Source organism: Nycticebus coucang, chromosome 4 (assembly GCF_027406575.1).
Source record: "Nycticebus coucang isolate mNycCou1 chromosome 4, mNycCou1.pri, whole genome shotgun sequence".
Lineage (NCBI taxonomy): Eukaryota > Metazoa > Chordata > Mammalia > Primates > Lorisidae > Nycticebus > Nycticebus coucang.
In genome coordinates this window covers 22,589,606-22,608,595 of record NC_069783.1, presented here as the reverse complement: position 1 = coordinate 22,608,595, position 18,990 = coordinate 22,589,606, and the positions used below count along the sequence as shown (strand labels likewise).

Below are 18,990 nucleotides of genomic sequence, written 5' to 3'. Positions count from 1 at the left end.
AACTTTAACTCATTATTTGCAGGCAGCAAAACAGGAACTTGAACGTCAGCGTCGTTTGGAATGGGAAAGAATTCGTCGACAGGAACTTCTCAACCAAAAGAACAGAGAACAAGAAGAAATTGTCAGGTTAAATTCTAAAAAGAAGAGTCTTCATCTTGAGTTGGAAGCCCTGGTATGGCTAAAGTTCAAGTAAAAATTACCTAAATGATGCTAGAGTTACCTCTTAACAATGTAGCTGTCTTTTTAAATCTTTCTTATAAATAAATTATGTTTTAATGTAAGTAGATAGTCATATTTTCTTAGATGCTTTTTAACAAGCTGGACAGAATAGTTTACTGAGGAAAGAATAGAGTCTCAGAATGCTGAGAATTAGGTGGCAGTCTCTCAGTTCAGGTGCTTATGAACTATGTACTCTTAGGCAAGACGTTGCACTTCACTGTGCTTTACTTTGCTCATGTGTAAAATAGAGGGTTATTCTAGTTAACTAATTTTCTTTTTTCTTTTCTCTCTCTCTCTCTTTTTTTTTTTAAGACAGAGTTTCACTGTGTTGCCCTCCATAGAGTGCTGTGGCATCACAGTTCACAGCAACCTCAAACTCTTGGGCTTAAGCGATTCTCTTGCCTCAGTCTCCAAAGTAGCTGGGACTACAGGTGCCCACCACAATGCCCAGCTATTTTTTTGTTGTTGTTATAGTTGTCATTGTGGTTTTAAGCTGGCCCAGGCAGGATTTGAACCCGCCAGCCTCAGTGTATGTGGCTGGTACCATAACCACTGTGCTACATGCACCAAGCCAAGTTTGTTAATTTTTAAGTTGATCTCTTGAAGATGGTCTACAGAGGACTAATTAGGGCAGAAGAGGGGAAACTTGGGCAGTGGAGCTGTGGTCTTCTCTCCCCACTCTTCCCACAGTTCACAACAGAGAAACTCCACATTTATCTACTTTACTTTTATTGGAGTTTTATTTTAGATTTGCTTGGAAAAAAAAGAATTATGTTAAAAAGAGTACTTATTTAAAATGCTAAGCTAAATGATCTCCTAGAATTCCTTCTAGTTTTATAGAACTATAGTTTTTAGGTAACGTTGGTGTCTGTACATATCAGTTTTTATAATAAGTATCAGCTGTTAGAAGGTCGGAAGTTGTTAAAGTTGTTAAAAGACTTTTTTTAAAATGCAAAGTGAGAGGGTACAAAAGGTCCAGGACTATTCTACCCTTGAGTCTGATATGCTTGACCTGATAGAGCAGGGTTTTGAAAAAATGCATGTTTAGCCATGTGGGATACCCAAATTTAGATCTTGTATAATTGTAGTCAGATATTTTCTTTGGATGATTTGATTTACATTAAATTCTTTTAAAATAAAATGATTATAATATCTTTAGTCAGAAAGGTACCCTTTTTATACCTTCAAGTGGATAGAAATATATACCTCAATTGGTAATCATGCCATTACCAATCGTACTACCAAATAGGCCTAAAAAGCTTTAACTTCTCTGTGCTACTATCTGAACCACCATCCTGACCATATTTAATAAGAAGAGACCTAGAATTTTTTCTAGCAGAAATTTCTTAAAGAATAGTTAAAGGAAGGGTACATGTGAAACTTACTAAATGTAGAATATAAATGTCTTAACATAATAACTAAGAAGATGCCAGAAAGGCTATATTAACCAGTTTGATGAAAATATTTCAAATTGTATATAAAACCAGTGCAGGTGCCCCATGATTGCATTAATGTATACAGCTATGATTTAATTAAAAATAAAAAAGAATAGTTAAAAGAAATTATTTTGGCTAACGAGAAATTATACCAGAAAAAAACTTAGACTTTCAGGTAAACTAAAAAGGTTAAGAAATAATAATTATCTGTGTAAAAATAAAATAGTTTTGTCTCTTAAAAAAAGAAAGAGGAGACCTTTAAAGTTAATTGTTTTTCTCTCAAGAACTGTGCAGAGTTTGGAAAGGTCCAGAGCCTCTACTTAAACACATTGAATATAATAATGTGAGCTCTAAGGTGGATACAGCATATTCCTTTTGACATGTATTTTCAAATATGAAACATATTCTTCAGTAAAACTTTCATAGTCAGTAATTTTTACCCAGAAATCTCATTTATCCTTACCCCGTTATATTAGTTTGCAAGGGCTGCTGTAATAAAATGTGACAGAATAGGTGACTTAAACGACAAAAATTTATTTTCTCAGAGTCTTTAAGGCCGCAAGTTCAGGATGAAGATATCCACAGTTTGGTTTCTTGTGAGGTCTCTGTGGCTTGCAGGGGGCCACCTACCCTTCTTCTCAGGCTCTATTGATCACGTCTGTTTTTTGGAGTTTTTTTTTTTTTTTTCTTCCTTGGAAGAAGAATAAGAAAAAAGGATGTTCCTTGCTTACAGAAAGGAGTGTTAGTATAAAAGAGAATTACTACCAGAAAAGTCTTCTTGGATACTATTTAATTAGAAGAAATTAGATGGTAATATTGAGGGTAGAAATAGAAGCTCGGGAAAGGTAATGCTGAACGACACATACGAACATTTATTCCTCCTCATTATTTTTGGAGAGTGCTCTGATGTTAATGTTATAAATTAATGCCTAAATGCTGAATTCAGAAAAAAATTAACATGTTATATTTGTGCTTTCTTATCTTCACATATGAGCTTTTGTACTGTCAGAATGATGTGTTTCCTTCTAATACTCTTTTGAGTTAATAAATACAACTCCAAATCATATTCTACTTGGTTTTAGACGTTTATTTTAGAGTGAGTATGAATGATAAATTACATTTAAAAATTTAGCTAAATAAAAGTATTATGCTCCCGGTGCAGACATTTCCTGTTAACATGTTGTTGCCATATATATTTATATGATCTTCCTGTAGAATGGCAAACATCAGCAGATCTCAGGCAGACTTCAAGATGTTCGACTGAGAAAGCAAACTCAAAAGACTGAGCTGGAAGTTCTGGATAAGCAGTGTGACCTGGAAATTATGGAAATCAAGCAGCTTCAACAGGAACTTCAGGTAGGTCCTTTGCTGTTAATTGTTCTTAAACATACGTGATTATTAACAGTTTTCCTAATGTAGTAGTTTCACTTTGGGGGTCATGATCCCCTTTGAGTCTCTGATTATGCGACCTAAATATACAAAATCTTGTATGTAATATAAGGAGGCCCATAGACCTCCTAAAACTCTGGTAGACATTTGGTTAAGTTCTATTAATACTTATACATAAATAGACATTTATCATTTTGAATTTTAACTCTTTAATAAAAATATGTTTGTACACTTGAAATTAGTTCATTCCTTCTGCTATAACAAAATACCCTGGATTGGGTAATTTACATGCAACAGAAATTTATTCTAACGTTTCTGGAGACTGGGAAGTCCAAGATTAAGGTGTCAGTAGATTCTTTTTCTGATGAGGATGTGTTCTCTGCTTTGATGATGGCACATTGCTGCATCTTTTTGTGGACAGGAAGGGCAAGGTATTTCCCTTCAAATGCTTATAAAAGGGCAGTAATCCCATTCCTGAGGGCAAATTCCTTATGATTAGTCACCTCCTTAAAACTCTACCTCTTAATTACTTTGGGAGCTAGGTTTCAGCATATGAATTTTGGGGGGACACCAACATTCAGACCATGACATGCATTAAAGTTATTGCTACTAATTTTAGGAAATACTGACTTAAAGTCACTCTTCTCAGAATTGTGATGAGAATGTTGAGTATGTCTCTCAGGGTCCTGGTAATTCTCATCTTTACTTATTTTGAGGTGTCTGTCTCAGTTATTATTGTTTGCAGAATAGAGGCTCTGGAAGCATCACGAATCTCTAGCATCCTCTTACCTACTTTTCTCTTATTGTATGGACTGGCAATCAGTGTTTCCACTTTGTGACAGCAGATTATAGATTAAAGGCAATAACATTCCCTGTCTGATTTAAACTTGCTCTCTTAGGTATCATGGCTTGCTTATAAACTCCTTCTAGTGCAGGTACTTCTTAGATTTTGCCCATCATTTGTCGGGACACTGAAAATTGTAGGCGTCTAGATAATACCTCATTTTGCAAAGACTGTCTTTCACTGCTTTTAAACTCTAGTCAATCATTTGAAAAAGATACATGTTTAAATGTGTGTGGGTTTTTTGTTTGTTTGTTTGTTTTTTTGAGACAGAGTCTCACTATGTTGCCCTTGGTAGAGTACTATGGCATCACAGCTCACAGCAACCTCAAAGTCTTGGGTTCAAGCGATTCTCTTCCCTCAGCGTCCCAAGCAGTGGGACTACAGGCGCCCGCCACAACGCCCAGCTATTTTTTTGTTGTAGTTGTCATTGTTTAGCAGGCCTGGACTGGGTTTGAACCCGCCAGCCTCGGTTGCTGATACCCTAACGACTGAGCATGGGTGGCGAGCCAAAATCTTTGTTTTTAAATCATGCATAATCCCATTCTAGTTTATTCTTAAGTTGTAAGCAGTGCACACTACACATTATTTCTATGCTAAGTTTTAAAAGTGATTAAATCTTGTTTTAAATAAAAAAAAAAAAAATTATTGGCCTTTCAGCCAGAGACACCATCTTCCAGTAATTCACCAAAACAACAAACACAAAGGGAAAGAGGAGAGGCGCCCGGTACATGTTCTCTAGGCCTTTGAGAAAACATGGAGTTGTTCTTTTGGCCACATATGTGCCAATCTACAAAAAAGGTGATATTATAGACGTCAAGGGAATGGGTACTATTCAAAAAGGCATGCCACACAAATGTCACCATGGCAAAACTGGAAGAGTCTACAGTGTTAACCCAGCATGCTTTTGGCATTGTTGTACCAAACAAGTTATGGGCAAGATTTTTGCCAAGAGGATTAATGTTCATATTGAACATATTAAGCACTCTGAAAGCTGAGACAGCTTCCTGAAATGCATGAAGGAAAATGATCAGAAAAAGAAAGAAGCCAAAGAAAAGGTACCTGGGTTCAACTGAAGTGCCAGCCTGTGCCACCTAGAGAAGCCCACTTTGTGGGAACCAATGGAAAAGAGCCTGAACTCCTGGAACCCATTCCCTATGAATTCATGGTATATTAGACATATAGCACACAGGAGAACCAATAGAATCGTGATATCAGGTGTTGGAACTTATTTATTCCATGAATTCGTGGCATAATAGGTGTACAGAATAGCACACAGGATAACCAACAGAGCCCACGTAACAGTGATATAAAGTGCTGGACCATATTCCCCCTGAATTTGTGGTATAAAAATCATGCAACGCTTTGTCACATTCAATGCCAAGGCGCCTCCCTGAGCTACTGGAACCTTCTCCCTATGAATTCATGGCACAATAGATATTAAAAATAATAGTCTACTACTGCTATAAAATGTTTCTTGTCATTCACTAAAAGTGTGGTATTTTTTTCCCCCAAAGAAATATTAAAACAAATTTTAATAGTGTCCTAAAAACAAAAAATTCTTCGACAATATTATAGAATTTTAATCAGGCAGTATTTTTTCTCTTTCTAAGGAGTATCAAAATAAGCTTATTTACCTGGTACCTGAGAAGCAATTATTAAATGAAAGAATTAAAAACATGCAGCTCAATAACACACCTGGTAAGTGTCTAAGATTTATTTTGTCTTTTTCTTTTCTGAATGATTGTATGTCATACTTTGATATTTTCTAAAAATAGCGTTATTCTAAGTAATATTTCTTGCCTGTAAAATTTTTAAAATAATATAATATAAATAATATAAAAAAAATCCCAGATGGTAGAACATTTTTAGTGACAGAAAGTAAATAAAAATGAAATTAGTAAATAATTGTGATATGCTTGTTATAAATCTTAATAATATTTTTATTTATGTAATTCAAATAAATAAGATGTTAGCAAATAAATAAGATAGAAATTTGGCTCTAACATAAGACTACATGTGCATGTTGACAAAATCCTGCACTTACTGTAAAGAATTGTTTGGGACAAAATCCTGCACTTACTATAAAGAATTGTTTGGGGGGGCGGCACCTGTGGCTCAGTCGGTAGGGTGCTGGCCCCATATACCGAGGGTAGCGGGTTCGAACCCGGCCCCGGCAACAAAAAAATAGCCGGATGTTGTGGCGGGCACTTGTAGTCCCGCTACTTGGGAGGCTAAGGCAAGAGAATCGCTTAAGCCCAGGAATTGGAGGTTGCTGTGAGCTGTGTGATGCCATGGCACTCTACCGAGGGCGATAAAGTGAGACTCTGTCTCTACAAAAAAAAAAAAAAAAAAAAGAATTGTTTGGGAAGAGATTTTACTACGAGGTCATTTTAGGGTGGTAACGTATAGCAATGACAGACCTAAGACGGATGGTGTGTTTCTCCTACACTGTTTGTATCATCTAACTCTATAATTCATAAAAGGAATTTTACCAACTTGGCCCTATGACATCTATGAAACAAAATATTCCAAGACAATTTTTGGGATTGTAATATTCTGGGGGGTTCAGGTCCTAATAAAAAAAATCTTTATTAAATGCTATGCCAGTAACAACATGCCAGATAAAAAGGTTTATTTAAGGGCGGCACTTGTGGCTTAAAGGAGTAGGGCGCCGGCCCCATATACCAGAGGTGGCGGGTTCAAAGAAAAGAAAAGTCAGTCTGCAAATGTTGTGTTAGAATTGGCTAGAGAATCACAATTACCACCCGTTGAGTATCTGTCAGTCTTTTCGTTCTAGGACTCTTTATTACACTTTTGGCCATTTAGGAGATCCAATAAATAGTGTCCCTCTTCTTTGCCCAAATTCTTAACATACCTAGAAATAAAGCAAAGGAGCAAGACAGATGAGACCAGAACACCACCTAATTATTGATAAAGCTGTTATTTGACAGCATGGTTTTATCTGTGACTGGTATGGCTACACCTACACAACATTGGACGCATGAACAAAGTAGCATCCAGGTGTCCCATGATCACTGTAATCTCCAGAAAGCAAGGGCTAGAAAGGTTCTAAAGTGTGCATGCCTGGGTCTTTACCTTGAGCTCACCATTTAGTGAAAGAAGCTGGGACTGTGAAGGGTCCTTCACGTGAAAAAAGTATTAGAAGTAAAGAAAGTCTTCCTTGTGCGTATGTCTGATGCCTTCCACTGATGTGGTCTGTCCATGTCTCTGCTTAGATGATCTTCCTTATACCTGATTCTTTTCTGCTCAAAGTACAGTAGAACCTTCATAGTTGATCACCCCCTGAAGTTGACCTAATTTTCATAGACTGGACATGCACCACGTGTACATTCCTCTGTATGTTGACCAGTTTGTTACAGTCCCTTGGGTGATCAACTTACCGAGGTTCTACTGTATTATATTAACCTCCACTCCACACCTATGCAGACATTCCAGAGGAGAATGAGTTGTCCCTCCTGATCGGTGCAGTGGCAGAATTATATCTTTATCACTGATACTGTTGCTGTTTAAATTGTAAATGAATGTAGAATATGTCATACTAGGGAATTGGTACAACTACTTTTTCTTTGTGGAATGTGATCAGTTGAGCTGTTACTTAATTTATTTAGCCATAGTCCAATTCAAAATAGGAAGCTTTTATTTGGGATTTGAAAAGTACCGTCTATCTCTTAAATACCTTTCTCCCTAACAGATACCATTTACGATTACTGTGGGCCAAGCTCAGTGCTATGCAGTTTTCATGTATTATTTTCTTTAATTTATCTTTACAACAACTCCATGATAGAGTTGTTATTCCCATTGTGCAGTTGTGGGAAACTGAGGCTCAGTAGTCACCCAAGGTGGTACGATGGTACAGTGGTAGTATTCATATTCATGTCCATCTGACACTAACGCAGCGGTTCTCAACCTGTGGGTCGCCACCCCCAGGAACTGCATTAAAGGGTCACAGCATTAGGAAGGTTGAGAACCACTGCTCTCAAGCCTACTATGCTAACATTTTTCTTTGTCTTTTGGTTTCCCTAAATAGTACCTGTATATATAATGGCATTTGGTGTTAAAATATGCATTATTAGTGATGCTCATTGTTAAAAATACAGAAGAAATATAAAACTTTATTGATAGGCTTAAAAAATTCTGAATAAATAAACACATTTTACATTTATGAATGAACCAGCTTAATACTTTGCCTCTTCTCTCCTAATTCATATATTCAGTTCTTTTCAGGTTTCTTTTCTTATTTTTTCTTTTCTTTCTTTCTTTTTCTTTTTTCTTTTCTTTTTTTTTTTTTTGAGACAGGGTCTCTCTCTGTCACCCTGTGCCAGTTTAGTGTAGTGACATCATGATAGTTCACTGCAACCTCAAACTCCTGAGCTCAAGTGTTCTTCCTGCTCAGCCTCCCAGGTAGCTAGGACTACAGCTGTGATAATGACACCTGGCTAATTTTTCTATTTTTAGTGGAGATAGGATCTTGCTCTTGCTCAGGCTGATCTCAAACTCCTGAGTGCAAGCAAGCCTCTCATCTTGCCCTCCGACAGTGCTAGGATTACAGATGTGAGTCACTTCACCTGGCCATCTTCTTAGACTTCTTTAAATGAAACTTGACAAGATAATTGACTGATTCACCTGGAAAAGAAAATGTACAAGATGAGGCAAGACTTGAAATACTTTGGAAGAGTGAGGAGACCAGCCCTGTCTGACATCAAAACACAGATACAAAAATTATAGTATTTAAAATAATGTGTTATTGATCAGAAACAAAGATAGAACAGTGGAACTGAATAAATACTCTAGAAAATGGTCTAATATATATAGCAATTTAGGATAAGATAAAGTTGGCATTTAATGTAAGTGGGAAAGGGATAGGCTTTCAATAAATAATTCATTTGATTACCTGAAAGGGGTACAGGGAATCTCTTTATGTTTGAAAATAAATTCTAGATACAATAAGAGGATAGATTGGGTATAGTAGCTCATGCCTGTAATCCTAGCACTCAGGGAGGCCAAGGTGGGAGGAGTGCAGAACTCAAGGAGTCCCTTGAGTTCAGGAGTTTGAAACCAGCTTGAGCAAGAACGAGACCCTGTCTCTACTAAAAATAGAAAACTTAGCCAGGCACGTGCCTGTAGTCCCAGGTACACAGAAGTCTGAGACAAGAGGGCCTCTTGAGCCCAGGTGTTTGAAGTTGCAATTAGCTCTGATGATACCACTGATCTCTGCCCATGGTGAAAGAAGAGACTCTGTCTCAAAAAAAAAAAAAAAAAGGATTAAATACCTTTCAGAAGATATGGAATTGTAAAACTCCTAGAAAAAAAATAGGCAAAACCTCCTGGACATTGATCCTGGAAATGATATTTTGGATATACTAAAAACTCAGGAAACAAGATAAAAATGAGTGGGACTGCATCAAACTAAAAAGCTTCTGCACAGCAAAGGAAACAGTCAACAAAATAAAAAAATTGGTCTGCAGAATCGAAGAAAATGTTTGTGAATTGTATGTCTGATAAAGGACAGTGACAACTCAATACCAAAGAAAAACAAGTTCCCCATTAGCAAAATGGGCAAACAACCTAAATAGACACATCTAAAAAGAAGACATAAAAATGCCCAATAGATACTAGAAAGGTGTTTGACATTGCTAATCAGGGAAATGCAAATCAAAATCACATTGAAATGGCACATCACACCAGTTAGGATGATTAACACCCAAGAGATAATGGGTAAGTGTTGATGAGGATGCGGGGACAAGGGAACCCTTACATACACTGTTGGAAGGAATATAAATATAGCTAGTATGGAAAAGAGTATGGAGGTTTTTTAAAAGATTAAAACAGAACTACCATATGATCCAGCAGTCTCACTTCTGGGTATATATTCAAAAGGAATAAAATCACTGTATCAAAGAGATAGCTACATTCCCTTATGCTAAATGAAATAAATGAAATAATGCAGAAAGACAATACTGCATGATCTCCTTTACATGTAGAATCTAAAAAAGTCAAACTCCTATGAAGAAACAGAATAGAAGAATGGTTACCAGGGCCTGGGGGAGGGGAGTAGGGAGATGTCACAGTGTATTAGACTTACACTTAGGCCATGAGTAAGTTCTGGAGACCTGGTGTACAGCATGGTGACTATAGTTGTTAATCATCATATAGTTGAAATTTACTAAGAGAGTAGACTTTAGGTCAGTGGTTCTCAACCTTCCTAATGCCACAACTCTTTAATACAGTTCCTATAGGTTGTGACCCTCTGGTTGAGAACTGCTGCTTTAGATGTTCATACCATGAAAAGATCAGGTAACTGTGAGGTGATAATATACTTAATTTGCTTGACTGGAGTAATCATTTCCCTATAAATATGTATACTAAAACAGAATATCATATACCTTAAGATTAAGTTAAAAGTAGTATACGTTTTTTTACAGAGCATATCCTTTATTTCCTAGCCTTGTATTTTCATATGTATATTAAAATGTATGTGTAAGGATTTTTATTGTAGCATTTCTAGATAATGATAGAAAATTAGAAACAATCTAAATCCCAATCAGAAAGGGAATGGCTACCTAAATTATAGAGTAGTCATAATGTAGACTACCATGGAACAGTTGAAAAGAATGAACTAGATTTAAATATCCTGATTGATAAAATATATTATTAAATTTAGTGTGGTGCCTGTAGCACTGTAAGTAGGGCGTTGGCCACATAACGCCCAGGCTGGCGGGTTTGAGCCCAGCCTGGGCCAGCTAAACAGAAATGACAACTGCAACAAAAAAATAGCCAGACCTTGTGGTAGGCACCTGTAGTCCCAGGTACTTGGGAGGCTGAGGTGGGACAATCGCTTAAGCCTAAAAGTTTGAGGTTGCTGTGAGCTGTGATGCCACAGCACTCCACCAAGGACGACATAGTGAAACTCTGTCCAAATAAATAATAAATTTAAAACAAGTTACAGAGCAATGTAAGCAATAATGATCCTATTACTAAACCCCATGGAAATAAAAATTAAATATGCAGATGCCTGAAAGGGGGTTAAGATGAAGGAGGGCTTTTTAAATTTTTAATTTGGGGGGCGGGACCCATGACTCAAAGGAATAAGGCGCTGGCCCCATATGCTGGAGGTGGTGGGTTCAAACCCAGCCCAAGCCAAAACAAAAAATTAAACTACAAAACAAACAAAAAGAAAAAAATTTTTTTAAATCTGTATCCTTTATTTTATTTAATTTTTTTACTTGAGTTCTATACTTTTTTTTTTTTTTTTTTTTTTTTTTTGTAGAGACAGAGTCTCACTTTATGGCCCTCAGTAGAGTGCCGTGGCGTCACACGGCTCACAGCTACCTCTAACTCCTGGGCTTAAGCGATTCTCCTGCCTCAGCCTCCCGAGTAGCTGGGACTACAGGCGCCCGCCACAACACCCGGCTATTTTTTGGTTGCAGTTTGGCCGGGGCCGGGCCTGAACCCGCCACCCTCGGTATATGGGGCCGGCGCCCTACTCACTGAGCCACAGGTGCCGCCCTTGAGTTCTATACTTTAAACCAGGCATCCTCAAACTTTTTAAACAGGGGGCCAATTCACTGTCCCTCAGAGGGCCGGACTATAGTTTAAAAAAAACAAAAAGAACCAATTCTTATGCACACTGCACATATCTTATTTTCAAGTAAAAAACAAAACGGGAACAAATACAATTCACACTGCTTTATGTGGCCTGCAGGCCTGCAGTTTGAGGACGCCTGCTTTAAACAATATCATAAAGTTCAAAATATATAAATAGTAAGATTCCTATTTCATTATAATATAAGCTGTATTATATATTTCTATCTAGTTTCTTCATCTCTGCATGAATATGTAAAAAATATATAATGAAGCCTTTTCTTCCTTCCTAAAGCAAGGTTAATGAATAATCTAGTTAGTGATAATGGTTTACTCTTTTCTGTATTTGGGAACATTAAGAAAAAATAGAAAATTACTTTAACAATAGCTTCTATAATGATTTCCTATGGGTCAGACTCTATGCTAATAGCTTTACATCCATCACCTCATTTAATGAGGTAGGTGGTATGATACCCCTGTATAGAGGAAGAAGCTGAGCATCTGATTGGTGAAGTGACTTGCCCAAAGTGGAACTCGACTTCAAGTCTTGGTCCTTTTGAATATATATCCAGTGCTTCCAACTATTTCCTCTGAGGCTTTTCCCAGGAAATCATCTAGGAAGAGGAAGTAACCACTGAGTTCTCTGTCGTCTTCCTGTCCACATTACATGTGTACATCCTTTGTATTTCTCATGTTACACCGATACGACCAGACACTGGTAATGACACAAGAACTTCTACCAAATGTAAATTGTATTGTGTTTCTTTTCAGATTCAGAGATCAGTTTACTTCATAAAAAGTCATTAGAAAAGGAAGAATTATGCCAAAGACTAAAAGAACAATTAGATGCTCTAGAAAAAGAAACTGCATCAAAGCTATCAGAAATGGATTCTTTTAATAATCAGCTAAAGGTATTAATCCTTGATTATGTTCATTTTTAATGTATATGCCTTCTTAGCTTCTTTATTTTGATTTAATAGAATGAATAACTAAAGCTATTATTGTTATATGTATTACATTTTCATAATTTGTTTTATAGTTCAACTACATCAGAATTTCAGGATTATTTTTAATATGGATTATAAATATAAACATTGTGCCATGTAACTAAATATATCATTTGCCACAGTTTGTAGTTTTTGATAACTGTGCCATTTTTATTGGCATCTATACATTTCAAGAATGATAGTGCCTTCATCAAGTATTACAGAACCAGTCTCAGCCAACATTATCTCAGTCAATATTCTAAAATTGGAAATAAGGAAAATTTAAAATAGTTTGGGTGATATAGGCTCTTAAAACACTTGAGTTCTTCTTTTGTTTTTTTTGTTATAATGTAATTAATTAACCTTTATGAACTAATGAAATACTGGTAATGAGTGAAATCCAAAGCATTATCTGGCACTATAAACTTTGCATGAAAATAAGTTCATGATTTATGATTTGTTGCAGTGGCAGGGCAGGTGTCAAAAACATACACCTATCATTTTGTGTGCTATTAGCTATATACTGAAGCCAAGCCTATGAAAAAAGATAGTAAAAACTACAAATAGACTAATAGCATATAATTCAAGTTTTTGAATAGTTATTCGTAACTTCGTTAATCCGCATATAAAGTTTTCAGAGCATAAAGTGTTTTCTATAAGAAATAAAGCTTTTCTTTAAGAAAGCTATCTCTTGATACAGCTTTTATCTTATTGACTTAGAATAACATTAACATCAACTATAGTATAAACAGCATGATTAAAAAAAGGACACCATGGTGCCTTCAGGTAAAGAGAAATTTAAGGTGAATAATGTTAATGATGCACTTCACATATCATATATCCTATAGAAAAATATTTTAGGCTGGGCGCGGGTGGCTCACGCCTGTAATCCTAACACTCTGGGAGGCCGAGGTGGGTGAATTGCTTGAGCTCAGAAGTTTGAGACCAGCCTGAGCAAGAGTGGGATCCCGTCTTTAAGAACAGAAAAAGTAGTCAGGCTTTGTGGCTGTTGCCTGTAGTCATAGCTACAAGGGAGGCTGAGGCAAGAGGATTGCTTAAGCCCAAGGATTTGAGGTTTCTGTGAGCTATGATGCTACAGCACTCTAGCCAGGGTGACTGAGTAAGACTTTCTCAAAAAAAACCGTGTGTGTGTATATATCTATATCTATATCTATATATATAGATATAGATATATATATATTTTTTTAAGAAAACCAAATCATTTTTCATTGATGATTAGACAAGCCAGCCAAGTTATCTTCCCTATATTATTTCTTTCAAAATCTGTACATAGTTTAATTGGCTTTTTATCTGCCTTATCTTACAGTGTGGGAATATGGATGACTCAGTTCTTCAGTGCCTTTTGTCTCTGCTAAGCTGTCTCAACAACCTCTTCCTCTTACTTAAGGTTATTTTCTAATACCTAGCTTCTTTTTGTTACTTTAATGTTTTCCCTTTTTTTTTAACTAGACTATTCTTTGTTTGAAATAACATATACAATATAGACCTTTTTTTTCTTCCTGCTTGCTTGAATATCCTTCTGCTGTCTAACTGCCTGTTTGAGTCTAATGCGAGAAATTAGTAAGATTGCTCACAGTAACGTTTCTCACAAGGAGCCCAACACACTTAGAAATATTACCTGTTTCCCTTAACAACATCCCTGTGAGTGGGTTAACTGATGGGATGATTACTAATTCAATTTAAAGGAAAACTAAGTGAATACGAGATTAAATCACCAATATCACTGAAAATCATTATTAAAATAAAACATACTTTTTGAAATCTAGGGCAAGATCATGTCATACACACACACACACACACACACACACACACACACACAACCAGGTTGCTTCCTAATACTGCTGTAAGAAAAATGATTTCAAGAACCAATAATGCGGCTTGGCGCTTGTGGCTCAAGCGGCTAGGGTGCCAGTCGCATACACCAGAGCTGATGGGTTCGAATCTGGCCCGGGCCTGCCAAACAACAATGACAACTACAACCAAAAAATAGCTGTACCTGTAGTCCCAGCTACTTGGGAAGCTGAGGTAAGAGAATCGCTTAACCCCAGGAGTTGGAGGTTGCTGTGAGCTGTGATGCCACAGCACTCTACCCAGGGCGATAGCTAGAGGCTCTGTCTCAAAAAAAAAAAAGAAAGAAAGAAAGAAAAAGAACTAGTAATGCAGGAGCAACTTTAGTTAGGTCCTAGGTCCAGGCTTCATATTTAAAATGTTTAACTTCCATATATAAATAAATAGTTTCTTTTGCCAAGTATAGAACACAGTATTTAAAATACTCAATAAATTCCTATTTTAATGTGGTTTAAAGACAGGTGCTTTCTATTTACCTCTTGCTGACCCTAGTAGATTTTTACTATATATTCTGCTAGGTACTAAAATGGATGGCAATAGGGCAGTTGCATATGTATTCACAGTGGAGACTGGAACATAAGTGAACTCAGTTGTTACCTAATTAAAGGCAGAGCAAATTTGAGATGATAGCAGCAAGAGTCCCTTGTAGCTTTACGGTTATGCATGAATGGCCAGATTGTCTGGTATTAGAACTTTTGTTACAGATTGCCTAGAACCTCAGACCTAAATTTCCTCTCCTATTTAATGAGGTTCAGTGATTTGTGGACTGTTCTCACTCACATAGTCTGATTCTTTCAGTTAGCATTTGATTCTCCACAGGCCAGCAGATTTTTCTTGTCCTTGTTTTACTTTCTTCCTTCTGCTTCCTGCCTTCTAGGCTTTCACTGCTTATTAATTAATACTTTAATCAGAGGCAGTTTAGGAAACTAAAGACTTATGAAATGTTTACTATCAGAGTGGTCAAGAGACTGACTCTATGGTCACAGAAAGCAAGAAAAGAGGCCTTCTATAATCATCATTATAAAATGATAACAGAGTGATCAGTTAACAGAGTACTAAAAACTATTAATTGAATTTGATAACAAGGAGACCTTGGAAGACCTTGCTAAAAGTGTCATTTTGGTTGAGTGATAAAAAGCTGGTTGCAGTGGATCAGGAATGAGTGGGAGTTCAGGAGGATTTAAGTGATAGGAATGAACAGGTCTTAGGAGCACAGTGAAAAGAGCATGGAGATCAAAGAAAAAACTATTTTTTGGTTTAAGAAAGTCTTGAAGGAGACAGTAAAGAGAAATGAAAGGAGGGGAGGAAACAGATTGAGATTGAGTTATGGAGTAGAGTCTTTGGGGAAGCAAATTAAGATGGAATGGAGATAAAAATAGATAAAAAGTTTACTTCCAATGTAACATTTTGGGGAAAGATGGATGTGAATGCAGTTAAATTTGTTGGTGGAAAGTTGAAAGACTTAGAAGTAAATTGGACCATCATAAGAAATTTCCAGGTAGTTGAGGACATGACATAACTTGATGGGCCCCAGAAGAAGAGGGGTACGGGTATAAGAAGTCTTATTAATTTTTGAGATGGAAAAATTAGTGATCACTGGTCTGATGGCTTAGTGAGGCAAGGTTTATGGCTAAAGGAGACTATAAGGAAGATTAAGAAGTTTCAGGAGATGTACGCTAAATAGATAATTCATTGTGGGGTAGCGGGAGTGTAAACTTAGTATAGGAAAACAGTAGGTATGCTGAGCAATGTTGAATACCTGTTTGAAATTGGGGGTCATGAATGTAAATTGAAAACAGTATGCCCGATTGTATGATTTTTCTCTACAAGCATTCATCTGCTTAGGTGTAAACACAGAGAATGCTGAAAAAAATAGGTCCATGGGTTCATACAGGTTTGGAGATATAAAAAACATAGGCAAGAGAGAGGGCCAAAAGAGTTACAGATCTCGACACAAGAATTATGATAAAGATGAACTTTGAAATATGAACTAGACATGAAAGGATGTAAAGAAAAGAAGGAGTGCTGATAAAGAGAATGGTGGATTCAACAGAATGGTCTCAGTGGGGTTAAAAACCTAATGACATGGATGTACCGGGTGTCTAAATAGCTCAAATGGTAAGAACTTATATTTTGAGTGATGGGATAGTTGATCAATGGTGGTTCTGTTTCTGATGATGGTGAGATATATAATAGGAATGATGAAGCTGGATACACTGATGCACACCTATAGTCACAGCTACTTGGGAGATTCAGGTGGGAATCTGAGTGCAGCCTGGGCAAAATAACAAGACCCCGTCTCATTAAAAAAAGAAGAAGAAGAAGAATAGAAGGGGAAAAAATAATAGAAGTGATGCATTAAGAGGAGAAGAAAGGTCATTGATGAGGAGACTAACTTTAGAGTTGAGGTACTGATTAGGTCATTTGCCTGGATGTCAAAGACGTAGAGAATAGTGAAGATGAAAGAATGAGAAACAGTGACCAGTTTTCATTCAGAGAAGATAGGTAGATATATGGAAATTTCCTGATCACAAAGAGAGGGGAGAGATTTGAGGAAAGGATGAGTGAAGGATGGGGTCAGGTCAGGGATAAACAGCATTACAGATTAACAATTGAAGTGACAAAGAATGACAAGAAAGGTTAGGGCTATTAGTAGGTGAGGTGGAATTTGGTCCTGATGGTCTTGCAGACAGACACTTATGTCCAGAGACTTATATCCAGTCCTTTGGGACTGCAGAGCATCTGGGGTGATTGCTCCACTAGGTTACTTATAGTTATATTAAGTACAATATTTAAAATTATTTATCTGAGGAAGATAAGATAATTATTTTATATATTTATATATATATTTATTGTAATTATTTTTTATAGGAGCCTGTAATATGCACATACAGAATCAGTAATAATTTTTACTCATTTGGTCACGTCACACCAAAACAAATAAGCAAAGCCAGTGGGTTCAAAGGTGTGATGCTTAACAGGCCCTTATTCCATTCAGAAAATTTACAAGTGATATTTTGTCTTTAGGAGTGAATTGCAGTGAAAGAAGTAGTGGCCCAGGAATCCAAAAAATGAGTTTTAGTCCTATTCATGCCACCTGCTAGTTGTGTTAACTATTTGTCATTTACCCTCCACATTTTGCTTTCTTCATTTATAAAATAAAGCTATCTTCTTTGCGGAATTTTATGATGATTGAGATAGCATATATACTGAAGCACTTTATAAACTCTTATGTTCTATACAAATATTTTTATTATTATTAGGTAAGGGATTATTCAGAATCTCCAAAATACCTTTAGTGTATTGGAAAGTAACCACTGTTGATTTTAGGTAAAGACTAGGGAAAGTAGAATCTGTCTGAAGCAGAATTGTGGCTTGCTCCACGGGGTTAGTCTCATTTTGTGCTTTCAAGGGTCTGGGGTAACCTATGTTAGTGATATTCTTCCAGGACACAAGGTGAGATTTTTATTTCGTTAACAATAAGGCTAACTAATTTGGGGGTGAGGAATCCAAAACTAGTGCTTTGGATTGTAAGTCAAAACTAGAATGATCTATATACTTAATGTTAGAGAAAACATTACCCAAATCCATATTAAAGAAGTGTTAACCCTCCTTCCTTCAGGTCCACCGTCAAACATCTTTTCTCCAAGGAGTGGTATAGTCGGAAGTGTGAGTCTATCCTAGATTGCTGCTGGGAGACGGGGCATATAAATTCTGGTTTTTAAAGCAGGAGACTCTTAGCCATTTTTAACTTAGATTTGATGAAGTGTCTGGACCTTTTCTCAAAATAGTGTTTTAAATGCATAAAATGAAATATATAGGATTATTTTTAAAAAATCAATTGTAAGAGTCATGAAATATGTTTAAAAACAAATTTATGGTACAGTAATATGTACCTCTATCTTAATGAATTAAATAATAAGGTCTAGTGGCAGATATAATAATACTATCATTTTGAAGTCAAGGTATATGTGATGTATATACCTTGTTATCTACAATGTAATAAAATATCAGTGATTTCTGTTGGTAAAAATGTCACAAGTGTGGCTAAATATGACTGTGGTTTGTTGCCTGAACTTAGAATTGAAAGGAATGCTGTATTTCAGATAGAAGTTAGTAAAAGTAGAGATCGATTTTGTTCCTATCTGAGTTCATGGGCATCTGAATTCTATTTTAAAAAATGTATAAACCTTGGAAGGCCTGTGGCCTTCAAGATAAGAACTGTTGCCCTAGAGCAGTGGTTTTCAGCCTTTTTTATCTCAGTGCACACTTGAACCTGTAATTAAACTTCCATGGCACACTTAAATTATGTTGATCAAAGAAAAGAGTAAAAAAAGAATATACTTACTATGCTTTGAACTTCTTTTGGAAATAATTAAATTAATGATCTTTAAATTAAATTTTCATGGCACATCTAAGATCCTCTGATGTGTGCTGGAGCACATGGGTTGAAAATCACTGCTCTCTAATGAAGGCAAGGTGATTGGATTAGCTTATTTTCTTGTATACTTTTTCTGTCAGTTGTGGAGATTGGTATGATTAAATCTTATACTTTCATTATGGATTTATCCTTTCCTACTTTAATTTTGTTAAGATTTTTCTTCATAGATTTTGAAGCTGTGTTTCTAGTGTATACAAATTCAGA

The 18,990-nt window shown here is 36.3% G+C and overlaps 2 protein-coding genes across 5 annotated transcripts in view; both read left to right on the top strand.

Moving 5' to 3' along the window:
* The window catches only part of LOC128584190 (rRNA-processing protein FCF1 homolog), a 197,117-nt gene that overhangs the window by 22,917 nt on the left and 155,210 nt on the right, over nt 1-18,990 (top strand). The window lies entirely within an intron of this gene.
* The window catches only part of ITSN2 (intersectin 2), a 165,093-nt gene that overhangs the window by 60,934 nt on the left and 85,169 nt on the right, over nt 1-18,990 (top strand). For 3 of the 4 annotated variants that reach the window (XM_053589132.1, XM_053589133.1, XM_053589135.1), the window contains 5 exons: nt 23-172; nt 2,871-3,011; nt 5,499-5,586; nt 12,262-12,401; nt 13,804-13,884. In XM_053589132.1, coding sequence (XP_053445107.1) covers nt 23-172; nt 2,871-3,011; nt 5,499-5,586; nt 12,262-12,401; nt 13,804-13,884 — 600 coding nt within the window. The remainder of the gene's footprint in view (nt 1-22; nt 173-2,870; nt 3,012-5,498; nt 5,587-12,261; nt 12,402-13,803; nt 13,885-18,990) is intronic. The other variant, XM_053589134.1, reaches the window with a different exon arrangement.